General features: G+C 40.5%; 1 protein-coding gene across 4 annotated transcripts; it reads left to right on the top strand.

Annotated features, from left to right (window-relative positions):
• The first annotated feature begins 5,172 nt into the window (after positions 1-5,172).
• LOC128508567 (uncharacterized) lies at positions 5,173-12,682 on the top strand. Of its 4 annotated transcripts, none has more exons than XR_008355931.1 (2): positions 5,173-12,320; positions 12,478-12,682. XR_008355931.1 is itself a non-coding variant. In XM_053479931.1 (2 exons), the coding sequence occupies exon 2, from the start codon at positions 6,282-6,284 to the stop codon at positions 11,802-11,804; it is 5,523 nt and encodes a 1,840-aa protein (XP_053335906.1). In that variant the 5' UTR covers positions 5,173-5,472; positions 5,560-6,281; the 3' UTR covers positions 11,805-12,354. The 4 variants fall into 4 exon arrangements, 2 of the variants coding, with proteins under 2 accessions (XP_053335906.1, XP_053335907.1); XR_008355932.1 differs by lacking the exon at positions 12,478-12,682 and having other exon boundaries at positions 5,173-12,180; positions 12,268-12,346; XM_053479931.1 differs by lacking the exon at positions 12,478-12,682 and having other exon boundaries at positions 5,173-5,472; positions 5,560-12,354.
• Positions 12,683-17,894: the final 5,212 nt, after the last annotated feature.

The raw sequence follows: 17,894 nt of genomic DNA, 5'->3' as shown, positions 1-17,894 counted from the left end.
TAATGCATCTGTCGCCTTACCTCTTTCAATTACAGGTATCCTAAAACCCTTTGTAAAAGCGATAGTAACAAATTATGAGCTTATGACCTTTTATGACAGACTATGCTGCCTTTTTTTAAAGCAGCCTAATAAAGCACTTCATGCTGTTTTTAGATAGACGCTTGAGAGCAGTTTCAACAGTTCGGGCGAATGTGCCATTGTTCTTGACATTTAAGCTTCCGGGTGTAATATTAAAAACAATAATAGTGTATACAAGGATGATACAAAGATGTCTGAATGTGGTACTTTTCTTCTGACTAACAATTACACAAACAAAGCTGACGAAAGATAAGAGATTTGCTATAATCTTCCCATTAAAACTCCTACTTTAACTTTCAGTCTTTTGGTATTACTGTTTAAATCCAGGAGAGATCCTGCTATGGATATCTTTCAGTGCTTTATTAACACATAATACACTTTGCATTTAAGTGGTTGTATAGACTCAGTCTTTTAGGTCTAGTTATGAACTGCACTGGATGGCAGTGATGTAAGGTTTTCTAATCTGTAGGGGAGATCACCATTTCCATTTGATGTGTTTCCTTAAATTATTAGGAGAAGACTCCATATGTGTGGTATAGTGGTTATAGGAATGTATCCTTGTGCTTCCTACTATAAGTGCCACCCTGGTTTTCCAGTGCCTGGTGGGTTTTCTTCAGCTTTCTCCACTCCAGCTTCCTCTTACAGTCAAAAGACATGCAGATTCAGCTAATTGGTATTTTCCATAGTGAGTGTGAGTGTGTGTGGGCAAGCTTGTGCCCAGCAATAGACTGGCACTTCCATGGTGTACACATAAAGAGCAACAATGTAAACCGAGGAGGAAGCAAATATCATGTAGCAGAATCCTTGCTGTACATTAAACCAATGGATTTTTTTAAAAGCTGCTTTATGTTTTTTTTTTTTTTTTTTTTTTTTAGCCCCGCAGGTGAAATAGGTTCATCACAAAACACAGACCCAAAGTCACAGGAGACGAGTCGTGCCGCTCCGCACTTCCTTGGTGCAATGCACTATGGATCTTCAATTGTCTGAGGAAATAACCGAGGCAACACCTGACTGGCTAGCTAATGAAAAAAAAAAAAAAACAGGGGCGAGGGAAAGGAAAAGAGGAAAGCAAATATAATTTAATTAATTTACCTAAATTAGAAATTCAACAATGCGCAGATCCTTCGGGCAGAATCAGCGATTAGACAGCTACAGGGGGAAAAAAAAATAGGAGGAGACGGTTCAGGGGGAAAGTAATGAATTAAATTTTACGCTAAATCTAAATGCAGTAAGCTGTTATTTTGGATTCTTGGTGATCATACATTTTATATTTCATGGAGATGGCAGAGGCATGTATTATTTATAGGCGTGTACGGTAGGGTGGTGCACCCTCACTTGTTTCAAATTAATGCCGTGTTTATTCTGCCGTTTTCATTAGACTTTTTAATAAGCTTTGACGCCTGCCCAGGGCTCGATCCCAGCTGATCTAGAGAGAGTTCTGTTTTTAACCGGGGAAAGTGAAAAAGAGGCAAAAAAGATTCTCCATACAAAATCTATAAAACCTCATGATGATGATGATGATGATGACTGTGGCTTTTACACTTTAGCAGCCAGGATCGTCTTATTGGGGAAAAGAACATTACGAAGAAACCAACAGAATAGGAGGCAAGTAAAACTAAGCCACTCACTTACTTAGACCAACGGCAGTCGATACCCCGCTCCTCTCTAAATAAGCTTCATCAATTAAACGCGTCTTCTTTACTGTCACTACGATATCGAACTCCGTGTTTGCAGGGGGAGAGTAAACAGAATGAAAGCCGCACAGGAAAATCAGAGACGCCGAAAGAGAGATCATTTGTATTGTCTGCGTGTCTAATGAATCTCTTGTATAATAAACGTTCTTGCTTCCTTTCTTGCTTTCTGGGTTTTTTTTTTTGTGTGTGTCTGGAGATATGGACGGATGAAGCGAAGAAAGTCACTCGTTTCTTGTCTTCATTCATCCTGAGGGATTTGTACGAGACAGAACAGAGGAAGGATTTGTAGTGATGATGAACTGAGACAGATGAAAGAAACAATCAATCATGGCGTGTTTTCTGAACATGCTGGTGTAGTAAGCTTCATAATCCCACTATTAGAGATAGCATAAATATGTTATAACATTACGCTAAACGCACATCTTGTGACTGTACAAATAAATTGTGACTCGTTTGTCCAAAACAAAGCTTGCTCACATATCTGTACTTTATTTGAGTAGTCTTATTAAAGGACACTTTTTACTTTTACTCTGCTAATCTAAGGTACAGCAAGTATATGTACATTTACTTAACCACATTTCAACATGGTGTTCCATTACACATCCACAGTGGGAGACTATTATGAGTAATTGCATGACTTGTCTTTTCTTTGAGTCCTAATAACATTGCAGGTGTATGACTTTTTTTTTATAACTATAATTTTTTTTATAATACTATAAAAACCCTACTGTAAGCTAATACTAATATTAATACGGATACTTGAAGATGAGCACTTCTGTACATTTACTTAAGTACACAAGTAAATGGAGGTCTTCTAATTATACTTGGGTAATCTTTGCCCTAAGTAATACTCTATGTAGTCTAATCTTTTACAACCATAAAGTAAACTTTGGATCGGCAGCAGCTGAGATTAAACAAATCCTTTGGTTTCTCACAACTATGGTAAGAGAGGAGTAACACATATGTAGATTATTTTTTTTCTCCCAATTTTCTCCCTAATTTAGTCGTATCCAATTCCTCCGAACCACGTGACGCCAGCCTACTGCATCTTTTCGAACTGCTCGCTCACGCACCATTGGGGGCCAATCAGCTCTCTCTAGAGCTCCGGCTGCGAGAGGTTGCAGCATCACCCGGGAATCGAACTCGCGATCTCCGGATGATAGGGCGAGCGCTTTACCACTGCGCCACTTGGAGACACATTTAGATTTGTGTACTGTGATCCAGTGGGACTGTGCAACGCAAGCATAGAGGATGATGTGTAATCAAATCAGTGTGATGATGACCAGCAGACTGTGAAGAGTGTGCAAGAGACAAGACAGAGCAGTGATCAGAAACTCATATCCAAGAGAGGTCTCTTGGCTGTGTGTGTGATTTACACACACACACACACACACACACGCACACACACACACACACACATATATATATATAATATAAATGTGTGTGTGTGTGTGTGTGTGTGTGTGTGTGTGTGTGTGTGTGCAAATCTCTTTGGTAGGCTCTGAGTGTCTCCCAGCAGTGGAGGCTGAAAGGCTGTTATTATCCACAACAAATTGCAGTACATAAGGACAAAAGAGCCGAGTGTGTATGAAAATATTCAAAATATTCAAAAGTGAAAGCAAGTTAGCAAGAGAGAGGTAGAGAGAGAGAGAGAGAATAACAGATAGACAGACAGACTGATAACCTAGGTTGCATATTTAGCCATGTCCGTTATTAAAGCCATTTGCTTTTCTCCTACAATGACACCGAGACTGAGAGATGTGTCTGCTACTGAAAAATAGAAGGATGAATAAAACACTACAGGAATAAATGAGAAATAACCTCTGTTTGGCACATCAATAAAATATTCTGTTAAATTCTCCTGGAAAGGAGCTTTGGAGCTCTGAGTTCTACAGTAAAAACTTTCAAACAGGAAAAGAGTAAATCCCAACAATCCTCATGTTAGGACCTTACGAGGAAAATTCATGCCTTCAAGAGGATACTGGTCAAAACAATATGTTTGTAATGAGTATAAATAAGGTGTATGGGGCCATTCAAGTGAAACCGGGACTTTTTTCATTAATAAAAACAAGACTTCATGCAAAGTATGCTGATGAGACTCTTAGTCACCCTAAAACATTTGAAAAGTCTAAACGGTTTAAGGAAGGTGTACATCTAAGAAGGAGATCCCAGACGAGGTGAATCAAAGCCCATTGCAGTCGTTCTCGTGAACATTTATTGCATGGAACATCTGATCCTTGGAAACCAACAGATAACTTATTACAGACTTGTGCAAGAGGTGCATCTGTCTGTATGATACAGTATTTACACATTAATTCACCACCACCACTTGTACAGTACACCACAGCCATTACTTGGCCGCCCACATCCCCATACATCCTCACCTCATTTTAAGCCATTAAGCCATTGCCACATGCCTGAAGCCTTCAAGGAGGCTAGATTCGAAGCAGGCAGTTACTTAATGGACCCAGCATATTTTTTTCCTACAACTTGTTACCCTAATTTTATTCAAGCTCTAGTGAAACACTGGAATAAGTGCATTAGTGTACCAGGGGATTATATAGAGAACTAAAGCCTGTTTTTACTTTCATAACTGTGTTCCGGTTCGACTTGAACACCAATCGTATGGAACAACCATTCGTCCAATGTGAACACTATCCTCTCAGCAGTCCAATGCGAATCAATCATTACTACTGCAGACTTCCTCCAGCAGCATTAATTAACCATCGGGTCCGAATAGTACTTATTTTATTCGGAGTCCCTGATTAGTCACTGAATCATGTGTCTTCAGCGCCATGATGGGAACATGAAAGTGGAATCGCACTGCCCAAAATAACTAGGCTCACTGTCGTTGTGTCATACACGGAAGAATAAAAGCATCTGTTTCTCAGACGCTGCACTGACATTGACAACCCAACATGTGACACATACACACTGTGAATGCCTAAGTTGCTGACTTTGAAAATGTTTGTGCAATTAAATATGACAAACATCCGCACTGACACTTGCAGCACCATGATGCAACAAAGCAGCCTGAAGCTATTGATTTCTGTTGATTTCTACTGATTGTATGACTCAAATGATGCAAAATGGACAGTGCTGGGTTTAACTTCAAGTCTAAAATGAGTGAGACTCATCAAAGTAAGGGATTATTGTGTGATTTTGCTTTTATAATAAGTTATTTTTTTCAGTTTATATTATTGTTATTATTATTATTATTTTTATTATTATTATTATTATTATTATTATTATACTTGTGCAAAATGCATTTCAAGAACAATTATATTATGTGTCATTTCTGGTCAAAACACACCCATAATTATATATATATATATATATATATATATATATATATATATATATATATATGTAACCAGGTGGTTTGGACAGTAAAGTAAAAGGCAAAAGGGAGACCCCTGTGATATATGCTCAATGCTTTTTATGCATGAAGAAATCCATGGGAAAATAGGACGCTGCCCCTTTAAGACAATTACAGGACTGCGTGTGGAGCGCATGTGTGGCAGAGACGCAGAAAATGCTGGAAAAAGCATGAGTTAGACGGAACTTTGCTCCTATAGTTTTGTTTATTAAACAGCAAAACTTTAGAGAAGCATAGGATAAAGTTTAGAGTCGTGTTTTCCTCGTTCAGCGCTGGTTGGGATTTTGTGAGCAAGTGCTTTGTGTATCCATGGGAGAGCGCGTAAGTCTATTTAATATATTACGATAAAATGCGCAATGTGACTTAAATAGCATGACCAAGACTAATGTCAAGTGATATTGTATGCAGAGGGGAGAAGGTTCTGGAAGAGTTTGATGTAATTCTGCGGTACAAGGATAATTGTAAGTTTGTTTTATTTGTACTTAATGCCATAGTTAATGTAAATGTTTTATCTACTGAGTTCAAGTCACATGTTTCATGTGTACATAATCGGTGTGATGTGCAAATTGATGTGTGAGTGTGTGTAAGCAGTTCCTAATTGTTGCTTTCTGTATTAAGGAGGCTGCTACCGTTGTCTTTAGAGGGTTAAATTCTTTTGGGAAAATTAAGCTGTATGCACCCAATGGGTGTTTGATTTATTTTATTGATGGTTGCTGTTTGTTTATTTTGTTTTGTTTATGTGTTCATTGCTAAGAGCCAGTGAGGCTAATATATTTAATGCTGTATTTTCTTTACAAAGATACAGTCAAGAATAAAAGATCCCCACATAAAAATAATTGCTTGTGTGATCGCCTCTGTATCTTAACCATACCAACGCGGGGTCACACAGTTTTGGTGTCAGAAGTGGGATTCTTTTGTTAGTCTTAGGGGTTCTAGCTAGGTTGGAGAAAAGTGGGTGGCACATAGACAACGGTAGCAGTGAAGATTGGTCCAGCACTAGATGGTGTGGCGTGCCTGGAGGGCCTGAAGAGAGTCAAGGAGTCTGCGTTCCCACATAGAAGTTTCACCCCAGAGATCCAGTGAAACGTGCAGTAAAGACTGTTACCCATTCGTTGCGACATTCAAGTGCCATGGATGAAAACATGGACGTTCCACATGCCCAGGCTGGCACCAGTCGCGAGGAGGACAATGCAGCAGTTCCAGATCATGGTGATGTTGCTAATCCCATGTCACAACTCCAGTCACAGATTTTAGAGTTAGGCAGAAGACATGATGAGGTACTGACAACTATTGCAAATATGAGTAATGTCACTACAAGATCATATGTGTACATCCCAAGGGAAAAACAGATTGTGCCTTTTTGTGGTGAGCCTGGTAAAGATAACCAAACTGTAGACGAATTTATTGAAGAAGCAGAACGTGTAATTCGAGTGAGGGGGTTAACGTCTGAAGACCAAATAGATTTCATTCTTTCCCATTTACGGGGATCAGCTTTAGATGAAGTTAAACTACGCATGGATGGGGAAATAGTGCAACCGCGGGAGCTATTTTCATATTTGAGGGGCGCGTTTAGGGAGAAGCGGACTATACCCCAGTTGCTTCATGCCTTTTATGCACGTAGACAATTGGAAGGAGAGGATTTCCGTGAGTATTCACATGCTTTGTCCCAGTTACTAAGTTCTGCTATTCAGCAGTCCCCAAGTGCAGTGTCAAACACTCAACTCACTCTTAGAGATCAGTTCGTCGAAGGTGTGAGAGACTCCTCTCTTAGAAGGGAGCTCCGTAGGCTAGTTAGAGAAAGACCTCATTCTACACTGTTTGACATTCGCGAAGAGGCTATGATGTGGTGTTTAGAGGACCGACCTCGTGGAGCTAATTTGGCTAGGAGTAGGTATATGGGTTCCAACCCAGTTGAGGCAACTAGGGACGCAAACACATCTGACGCTACCCCTTCTGATTTAGCAGACACCCTACAGGAGGTCGTTAAGTTAGTAGCTCAACAGAGTAAGGCTATTGGTGAACTAACTAATGCTGTTCGTGAGCTAGCTACACAAAAAAGCACTTCAGGTAGTAGCCAGATTAGTAAATCTAAGTTTAAACCAAGATACACTGAAGAAGGGCAACCAATCTGCCTGAGATGTGAGGGGGTTGGACATGTAGCGCGGCAGTGTATGACACAACGTGGTTCAAGGGACCAGTCAGTGGTAAGGCCAAATACTGTACCCCAAGGGGACAGGGATCCCTCCACTGCATCTAGCCGAGCAATGCTGGGGAAGCCCGAGAGCTCAACAAGTGGTGTGTTGACTAGGGAGAGGTTTCTAGAACGGGCAGTAGGCAGGTGTCCTGAGGTTGATATTTATATCGGAAGTGTACCTGTTAGATGTCTACTAGACACCGGGAGTAACGTAAGCACACTGACAGAGAGTTTCTTTAGGGAGCATCTCCATGGGGAAGACAAGGACATGCACTGTACAGCTAACTGGCTTAAGATAACAGCAGCCAATAAGCTCCCTTTGCCTTACTTGGGCTATGTTGAGCTGGACATACAAGTCATGGGACTAGTCATACCAGAATGTGGGTTTCTGATTGTTCGCGATGAGGGTGTAACTGGACCGGATTCATCTTCCCCCAGCATCCTGGGTATGAATATAATTTCACGGTGTAGGCAGTTGGTTGTGACAGAGTTTGACAATGTCCTGGGTGGAGAGTTAGATTCTGTGTGGAGAGAGGCATTTCACAGAGTACAGGAGGCGGAACTGACTGAGACAGTGCGCACAGCTCGGGTGAGTGGAAAGCATAAAACCTATGTCCCTGCATCTTCTGTAACCACAGTCAATGCTAGAGTACACAGAAGACGAGTTGGAAGTGAGAACTGGTTACTGCTAGAGTCAGGAGGATCCCCTTTGCCTGGTGGACTGTTTCCCATCCCCACCCTGGTGTCACCACACCAACTGGTGTTTCCCGTGCAGGTAGTCAATTTCTCACAAGATGATGTCTGGTTGTCTCCTAAGGTTAGGCTGGGTGTTCTTGGTCCGTGTCGATCTGTTGACAAAAGCTCTTGCCATGTAAGATTTCAGCGTGTTGCGGCAGATCATGAGGAGGTAATTGTTGAACCAGGAATGACAGTAGGAACTGAAAGTGAGGTGCGAATGTTTCTACAGAGGTTTCACATTGGTGGGACATCAGAGCAGCAAGTAAAGCTAAGGTCACTTCTGTTAAAGTATGCTGAGGTGTTTTCAACTAGCGATGATGATCTAGGCTATACAGATAAGGTAAAACATGAAATTCCCTTAACCGATGATAGACCTGTCTCTCAGCCACATAGACGCATACCACCAAATCAATTTGAGGAGGTCAGAGGGCACATCTCTGAGCTGCTTCAGAAAGGGGTTATTAGGGAGAGCTCCAGTCCGTATGCTTCACCAGTTGTGCTGGTGCGTAAATCAGATGGAAGTCTGAGGCTGTGTGTGGACTACCGGAAACTGAACTTAAAGACCAGACGGGATGCGTTTCCTTTGCCAAGAATAGATGAAAGCTTGGATGCTTTGTCTGGGGCCAAGATATTCTCGACAATAGACCTTGCTAGTGGGTATCATCAGGTGGCCGTTAATGAGAAGGACAGGCATAAGACAGCATTCATTACGCCATTTGGGCTTTATGAATATCAACGTATGCCTTTTGGCCTGTGTAATGCCCCAGCAACATTCCAACGCCTGATGCAGGCCACCATGAGTGATCTGATTTTCCAGATGGTGCTAGTCTACCTAGATGACCTATTAGTGTATTCATCATCCTTTTGCGAGCATTTGGACAGGCTAGAGACGGTGTTCCAGAGGTTGAAGGACAATGGACTCAAGGTTAAAGTAGAAAAATGCCGTTTTCTGCAGTCGGAAGTTCGGTTTCTGGGTCATCAAGTCTCGGCACAGGGGGTGAGTGCAGATCCTGAGAAAATAGATGCAGTGAGACAGTGGCCAGTTCCTGGTACCCTTAAGGAACTCAGATCGTTTTTGGGATTCTGCAGCTACTACAGGAGGTTTATTGAAGGGTTTTCTCAGGTAGCGGGGCCCCTGCATGATGTAGTAAACAGTTGTCTTAAGGAGAGCAGTCCCTCCAAAGTGCAGTGGCTGTACAGGCATTCTTGGAACTCAGAGTGCCAGCTGGCTTTTGAAAGCCTTAAGGATAAGTTGACTAGTTCTCCAATATTGGGTTATGCCAATTTTACCTTGCCATTCCTTCTAGAAACAGATGCTAGCAGCCTGGGACTAGGTGCAGTTTTGTACCAGTATCAGGGAGGTAAGAAAACTGTCATTGCTTATGCGAGCCGCAGATTGCGAGGGGCTGAGCGAAACGATAGGAATTATAGCAGTATGAAGCTCGAGCTTCTAGCACTAAAGTGGGCAGTGACTGAGAAGTTTAGGAGTTACTTGCTAGGGTCCAAGCTTACTGTGTTGACGGACAACAACCCACTTTGTCATCTCTCTACTGCTAAGTTGGGCGCAATTGAACAGCGTTGGGTATCCCAACTGGCTGTGTTTGATTTTGAAGTGCAGTACCGCCCTGGGCGATGCAATACAGCAGCTGATGCTTTGTCACGGAGGTCAGGTTTGGAGGAGCCTGAGTCTGAAGGAGACGATGTGGAATATGATGATTGTGTGGCTATTTGTAATTCTCTCAAGACGGGGACAGCTTTAGGGCTAGATCTGCTGGCAGCAGGTGTAGAGTGCTATGACATTAGGCAGCTGAGAGCATCTGAGGTGAACAAGAATAACGAGGGTAAGGTTGCATGTGGAAACACTCCTACTCTGCCGGGGTATTCAAGAACAGAGCTCTGTCAGCTCCAAGAGACAGATCCTACAATTAGTGTGTTTTGGAAATTCTGGAGCAGAAAGGGAAAACCCACCCGGCAGGAAAGGTTAGGCTTGTCAAAACCGGTACTTGCTCTGCTAAAACAATGGAATAAGATTAGAGAGAAACAGGGTCTTTTGTACCGTGTGGTGGAAGATGTTCACCTGGGTGAATGCTGTCAATTGTTATTGCCTGCCTGTCTGACCGAGCCAGTTCTGAGAAGTGTTCATGACCAGATGGGACATCAGGGGATTGAAAGGACAGTAGGACTGTTGAGGCAAAGGTGCTTTTGGGTAAGGATGTATGAGGATGTTGAGAGGTGGATAAAAAGATGTCAGAGATGTGTGCTTTCGAAGATGCCGCGGCCTCGGATTCAACCATGCTGGACGCCATTCTTAGCTTCCCGTCCACTGGAGGTGGTTGCGGTAGACTTTACAGTATTAGAACCAGCTTCTGATGGCCGTGAAAATGTCCTGGTTGTGACCGATGTGTTCACTAAGTTTAGTCAGGCGTTCCCCACACGTGATCAGAAGGCAGAGACTACAGCAAAGATCCTTCTCCGAGAGTGGTTTTTAAAGTATGGTGTTCCACAGCGCTTGCATTCGGACCAGGGGCGGAATTTTGAAAGCGCTGTGATCTCTGAGCTCTGTCGGCTCTATGGGGTAAAGAAAACCCGCACCACACCACATCACCCACAAGGAAACCCCCAATGTGAAAGGTTCAACAGAACCCTCCATGATCTCCTGCGTGCACTTCCACCAGAAAAAAAACGCAAATGGCCAGAGCACTTAGTTGAGGTGGTCTATGCATATAACGTGACGCCCCACTCGTCCACAGGTTACTCACCATATTATCTGCTTTTTGGTGTTCAGCCACATCTTCCTGTTGATGCTTTGTTAGGGCAAGAGCCAGAGACTGATGTTGAGCCTAATTGGTTGGCAGTGCATAGAGAAAGATTGCAGGAAGCACATCGTCGAGCAAAAGAGTATGCTGAAAAGAAGGCTTCAGAGAGGGTTACTCAGCATGAAGGGAAGGTGTACTGTCCAGGAGTAGAAGTGGGGCAAATTGTGTATTTAAGACACCGTCCCCTAGGGAGGAACAAGATCCAAGATGTGTGGTCACCGGTGGAATACGAGGTAGTAGGGGTCCAGGGTTCTACATATACAGTGCAGCCGTTAGGTGGAGGGTTGGTCAAACGAGTGCATAGGTCCAACCTCCGTCCCTGTGTGAGTCCCACCCCAGTGCCAAGACCGAGGTGTTCAGAAGCTCCTTTAAGTGATGATCCTATCCCAATGTTAGAGCAAGAGGGACAACTCCATGATCCACAGTGTGTGTTGGTGGAAAAGGTTAGATATCCAAGTGAGGGGCGGGTGCGGATGCCAATGGCTGAGAAGTTTAGTCAGTTTCTTCCTGAACCTGAAAGAGATTTTGGTTGTGATGTGGAAAAGCCAATGCAAAGTGAGGCAGTTTCAGGGACAGATAGCAGTGATGCTTCGCTGGTTACCAAGAGGCCAGAGCCTGTATCATCCCTCCCAGAGCCAGTATGTGTTAACCTCCCTGCTGAGGAAGTTGAGTCTAGACCTGTGCCTATCCCAAGGAAGAGAGTAGGGAAAAGCAGCAGGACAGATGTCCTTTCTCCAGCTCCACGAAGAACACAGAGGGAGACTGCAGGTGTCCATAGTAACCCGCATAATCTGCCTAAGCCAGCCTGTAAGGCAGTGTCTTTTAGTCCAGATGTTCTGTCTCAGGTTTTAGCTGGTATGGTCCTTTATACTTCTGGGAGACTTCAGGGACTGCTAGACGAGTAGGATGTAAGTAGTCACCGAGGACGATGACTATGGGCAGGGGAGAGTGTAACCAGGTGGGTTGGACAGTAAAGTAAAAGGCAAAAGGGAGACCCCTGTGATATATGCTCAATGCTTTTTATGCATGAAGAAATCCATGGGAAAATAGGACGCTGCCCCTTTAAGACAATTACAGGACTGCGTGTGGAGCGCATGTGTGGCAGAGACGCAGAAAATGCTGGAAAAAGCATGAGTTAGACGGAACTTTGCTCCTATAGTTTTGTTTATTAAACAGCAAAACTTTAGAGAAGCATAGGATAAAGTTTAGAGTCGTGTTTTCCTCGTTCAGCGCTGGTTGGGATTTTGTGAGCAAGTGCTTTGTGTATCCATGGGAGAGCGCGTAAGTCTATTTAATATATTACGATAAAATGCGCAATGTGACTTAAATAGCATGACCAAGACTAATGTCAAGTGATATTGTATGCAGAGGGGAGAAGGTTCTGGAAGAGTTTGATGTAATTCTGCGGTACAAGGATAATTGTAAGTTTGTTTTATTTGTACTTAATGCCATAGTTAATGTAAATGTTTTATTTACTGAGTTCAAGTCACATGTTTCATGTGTACATAATCGGTGTGATGTGCAAATTGATGTGTGAGTGTGTGTAAGCAGTTCCTAATTGTTGCTTTCTGTATTAAGGAGGCTGCTACCGTTGTCTTTAGAGGGTTAAATTCTTTTGGGAAAATTAAGCTGTATGCACCCAATGGGTGTTTGATTTATTTTATTGATGGTTGCTGTTTGTTTATTTTGTTTTGTTTATGTGTTCATTGCTAAGAGCCAGTGAGGCTAATATATTTAATGCTGTATTTTCTTTACAAAGATACAGTCAAGAATAAAAGATCCCCACATAAAAATAATTGCTTGTGTGATCGCCTCTGTATCTTAACCATACCAACGCGGGGTCACATATATATATAGATATATATATATATATATAGATATATATATATATATATATATATATATATATATATATATATATATATATAAGGATTTACTCAATAGGGCATTTACTCAATAGGGCAAATTTGTATAAACAAAAAAAAAATTATAATAATCCTCTGTTTTAACACTCTTGTCTTAAGTGGAAAATGTATTGTATGTACAGTACAGTAGGTCTCCTACGTACAAACACGTTGCATTCCAAGTTTGTAAGTCCAATTTGTTCGTAAGACCAACAAACATTGTTTAGGTACTAGGATACTAAAATGATTGGCTGTAAACAGTATAAAATCAACATGCTTTACCATCTTGTCCTTGTTCTTTAGAATCATGCTGATGGTTGAACAATTCAGGTTAAAAGAATAAGCAACGTCTGCCATCTTTTGACTTTGCTCCATCCTCTCAATTATTTTTACTTTTGTCTCAATCGTTATTGCTTGGTGCTTCTTAGCAGTACCAGCTTCAACCTGCGTGAAAATATTCGTATGTAGAGAACTTACGGCGTTAGTATAAATAATCTTTCAGACACGGTAATGACGTGTCAAATGATTATAGGTTCTGTGTGACTTTTTAAATGTTTAAAATGAGCAGCATTATCTCATGATTAAAAATTATGAGAATTTAAATAAAAGTATTAAGGATTTTTTTTTACCTAGATAGATGGATGGATGGATGGATGGATGGATGGATGGATAGATAGATAGATAGATAGATAGATAGATAGATAGATAGATAGATAGATAATCCTACCTCTGTGCAAAAATGCTGGAAATCATATATTGTAAGTTAAATTGAGTTTTAAACCATGTGTCCTGTTTTAGTTGAACTACTTCGGGTTAGCCATGCGGATACGTTCAGTGAGCACCGTGGCTAGTTTCAGTTAGTTCTAGTTAGCTGTAGTAGCTATTTCCAGTCAAAGAATAGAGTTCAATTTAGCCCCAATTACTTACATTATACTCATGTTCTGCGTGACAATCTTCACAGTTGGTGTGCAGAGCAGGAAAACTTATAATGACTATGACCAAGAGTAATGTACTAATATTTACCTCAATTTTAATTTAAGACAGATTTGAAAAAAAAATAATAATCCCTCAAAGCCACAAGACACATTTTGGCAATAAAGCTTAATAAGGGTACTTTATTATATTTCCAAACCTCACACTCTACATGTACATTTATTACAACCTTTAGCCAGTTGGAAAATGAGTAGAGTCCCAGCAGTGTAGCAATATTAATCCATTCCACCTAATAACACACAGCGTGAATGTGTATTAAGGAAGCTAAGGACAGCCATTTTGGCGATTTATTGCCTTTGTTAAATTGTTTTTCTCATATTTATGATGCTAAACCAAGCGATTTACCAATTGGGAACAAGGAATTTAAGTGGCCCCCTTTTTATTTATTTATTTTTATGAAGAACCATGTGAGAATGGTTGTGTAATGAAGCATAGAGCATTCCATAGCCCGAACAGGAAACCTGGGAATTCACACAAGCAACAAACCTAAATCCAGAAATATAAAAGCAAGATGAATTCAAAAATTTGCCATAAGACATTTCTACTCGTAACATGCTCATTTAAGCAAATAGTCTGTGCAATTTAGGTCATTCCATCCCTAGTAAATCTAAAAAAAAAAAAAAAAAGTGAGGGAGGGAGAGAGATCAAATATGAAAAATAACATGGTTGTCAGCAGAGGTGGACAAAGTACACAAATCCTGTATCTGAGTAAATGTAGAGATATCACAAGTAAAATGTTACACAAGTAAAAGTACTGCAGGAGTCCTTAATTTAGATTTCTAATTGATAAAAAGCACATAACTACTCATCTTAGGTATCAAAAGTACTGAGCTTGCATTAGCTCACTGTAGCCCTATGGTCATACGGGTCACACATGTAACTTAAAGAGTCTTTCTCTCTTCATTTCTCTCTCTGTTTCATTGTCTACCCATTTCTCAACTCAACCACCTGCTACTGGATCAATCATTTTATGAAGGGAAGGCAAATCACGCATTCACGCATTATAATCATTACGTGCGATAATACAGTTTCAAATGCTACTGTTCATGCCGCTGCATTTTTCTAACTCAATGCCATTCACAAACATAGTGAAGTAGAAAGTACAGATATTTGTTGTTGGATGTAGTAGAGTAAGAGTTAAAAATTATCCACTAATAAAACTATTCAAGTAAAGAACATTTCCATGAAAATTTAACTTTTTCAGTAAAGTAGCAAAGTAAATGTGCTTAGTTACCTTTCACCTCTGGTTGTGTGGAAAGTTCACACTCACATTAACTAGCATTAGAGTCTGGCATCGCAGTCATCTTTGCTGTAGTGCCGAATTCAGAGGAAAAAATGTTTAGGAGAGTGATAAAAACAATATTAGCTCACATAAATGTACTGTAAATGACAAAATGCATCTGTTTAAAAAAAAAAATTAACCCTGAGTCAGTGTTATGACTAACCTTGAAACCGTAACACCATAACAAGCCTACTTGTGACTTATTTTGGCTAGAATGATTACGTATAAAAGTAAAACCAACTCATGAGCAAACACACCACGTCGCAAAGGACAAACCGGGGCAAATGAAACTTAAAAAAAACAAAAAAAAACATCAGGCCAGGTTAGTCATTTGGAAATTTCTAAAACCAACCAGATGTGACGCTTTTCACTGTTCGTTACCAGTGTTTTATAAAGTGAGTACATCAGGGAAAGAAATGGAGTGAGTCAGAGCTTTAGGGAAAAAAATAATAATCCAATATGACTTTGTGTCAGTAAAGAAACTACTTTGGTGGCACTTGGCACTTGAGCAGCAGCTCTGGTTTTGTGGCCGCTGTGGAAATGCATTGTTGGGATCATAAGGTCTGGGGATTGAATAAGGGAGGGAAAAATAGGGGAGCATTAAAAAGAGAGAAATTACTGTATAAAAGGACAATAGAAAGTAAGAGCGAGAGGCAAGAGATAGACAAAGCTGGACGACGCACCTGATGCAAACTCCTATCCCATCCTGCTGTCATTAGCAGTTCAACCAAATATGCCTTTATGATCCGGCTTATTGTCTATTTATTTATTTGATTATCCAAAGGGGAAAGAGGCATGGGCAAGGTGTTGAGAGTTGTTAGTCCTTGGCCGCCTCAAGATACAGACATTCATTTCACAATTCGCAGAGCATCGACAGATTCAAGGGCATTCGGGCCCAAGACGAGAAGCCAACACACACACACACACACACACACACACACACACAAACAGCAGTTACACGGTATTTTCTAAAACCCTCAACATGCCCTTTGGCCAGTATTCCATCACTCATATCAGTAGAACCATTACAGAGTTGTTGTTTTTTCTTGTCTTCAGGAAAAATTGAGTTGATCTTCAAACTAGTCCAAAGAAGAAGAAAAAAATCAGTACCACCATAAGACTCTACAGATGGGTTTAAATGTAAAGAAAAACCTGATAACCATATGGCATTTTTATACCATGGTTTTGGCTTAAGTGGCCTGCTGGTCATGTTTACCCTATGATGAAACATGACATTCCTGATGGGATTAGTCTCTGGATGTTCCATTCACTGGGCTTGCTATGGCCTTACAGGAGATGGGAGATTTTGGAGTATCGTGTTAGACAGCACTCTCCACAAGCATCATAAAAACACCAGCCGAGGGAGTATATTTTGGGGAAAATGGTATTCATCCCTCCAGGGCAGTTCTAGAGGCTTGCACAATCAATTGCTGATTCACACTGAAGCTGTTTTCAGTGGCTCACCATGGTCTAATCACCATGGATGTTTTTCCCGTTAATTTGTCACCTGTCTGTACAGACATCTTTTTTTGTAAGGAGCTTTTAGCCGAGGGAAAAATAAAGGTAGGCAGAAGGTTATAAATACACACCAAGATGTTCTGTTTATCATCATGTGATAGCTAGAGTGAATGCATTATTAGGCAGCTTGAATTATTTTACCTAAACACATTATGACCTAATTTCTAGCCTAGCCAATATGGGAAAAGTATAGAGATGTGGTTATGAAATAAATGACTAGCAATTAAGCTGCAGAACACTATGCTTTATCTCTATCCATTATTGGATGTAACTTGATTATAGTTTAATTTCATGAATTACGTTTAATATACCAAAATATAAAGTACCAAAATAACCAAAATTATTCAATAGACACACTATTTTTTTTTTTGTCTGATTTTGGACTATAGTTCACTGGCAGCATTAAGCCTCATCCATATTGGTCTACCTCTACCAAAGAAGTGGTGGCTCATGTGGCTCAGGTCCCTTAACCATCCAACCAACCATACATCAAATATTCCTACCTACTTTCATTCCTTCATTCTATCCATCCACCCATTCTTGGGGCATTTGTAATATTTGAAGGCCTAAGGTAAATATGAGCAACAAAATGAATCCTGAATTTCATTTTTCCCCCATATTTTAAATGTACATATTAATCGCAATATTTAAAGATCTCGAACAAACCTGCCTACCTACTTACCTACCTTCCATTCATACATCTATACATCCATTCATCCATCCATCCATGCATAAACCCATTATCAATTTGACCCTAGGACAAGAGGAATATGATAGTCAGCCAAAGGCATCCTTTTACCTTTTTGTACAGTATATATAAACAGCAACATTTAACACTGGGGGTCTAGGACACACCAACCTACTTACTTACTTACATACTTACTTACGTAACCTATCTCCCATTCATTCATTCTACTGTACACATATTAAGCTAAATATGTAAAAAACAAAAAAGAGAGAATTCAAAAATGATCATTCTAGTGAACAAATCAGAAACCAAATACTGACCAATAAGATGTTAGCAGATGTCTGCAAATAAATACAGCAAACATTAAAAAATACAATAAAACTAAAGACTTCACTGTTAGTATTTTTTTTACATTTGCTGTTAGGATTTACAGTAAACTGCATATTGGATGTTTAACTTTGCTTTAATTTGATTAAGATGGCAAACCCATTTCTTTGCAACTTGCAAGATGAATAAGCCAATTTGTATCCCTTCCCAAATTGGACAAACAAATAATTAATCCCACTGAGGTTATTGACCAGTATTACAATTGTTGAAAAGGACATGAGTA

The sequence above is a fragment of the Clarias gariepinus genome, chromosome 20, assembly GCF_024256425.1.
Source record: "Clarias gariepinus isolate MV-2021 ecotype Netherlands chromosome 20, CGAR_prim_01v2, whole genome shotgun sequence".
In the NCBI taxonomy this organism is placed as follows: domain Eukaryota; kingdom Metazoa; phylum Chordata; class Actinopteri; order Siluriformes; family Clariidae; genus Clarias; species Clarias gariepinus.
Note: the sequence above shows the minus strand (reverse complement) of the source record. Positions and strands in the feature narration are given on the sequence as shown.

What these genes read in the sequence shown, in the direction of transcription:
- LOC128508567 (XM_053479931.1), top strand. Translation starts at nt 6,282, where the DNA reads ATGGATGAAAACATGGACGTTCCACATGCCCAGGCTGGCACCAGTCGC.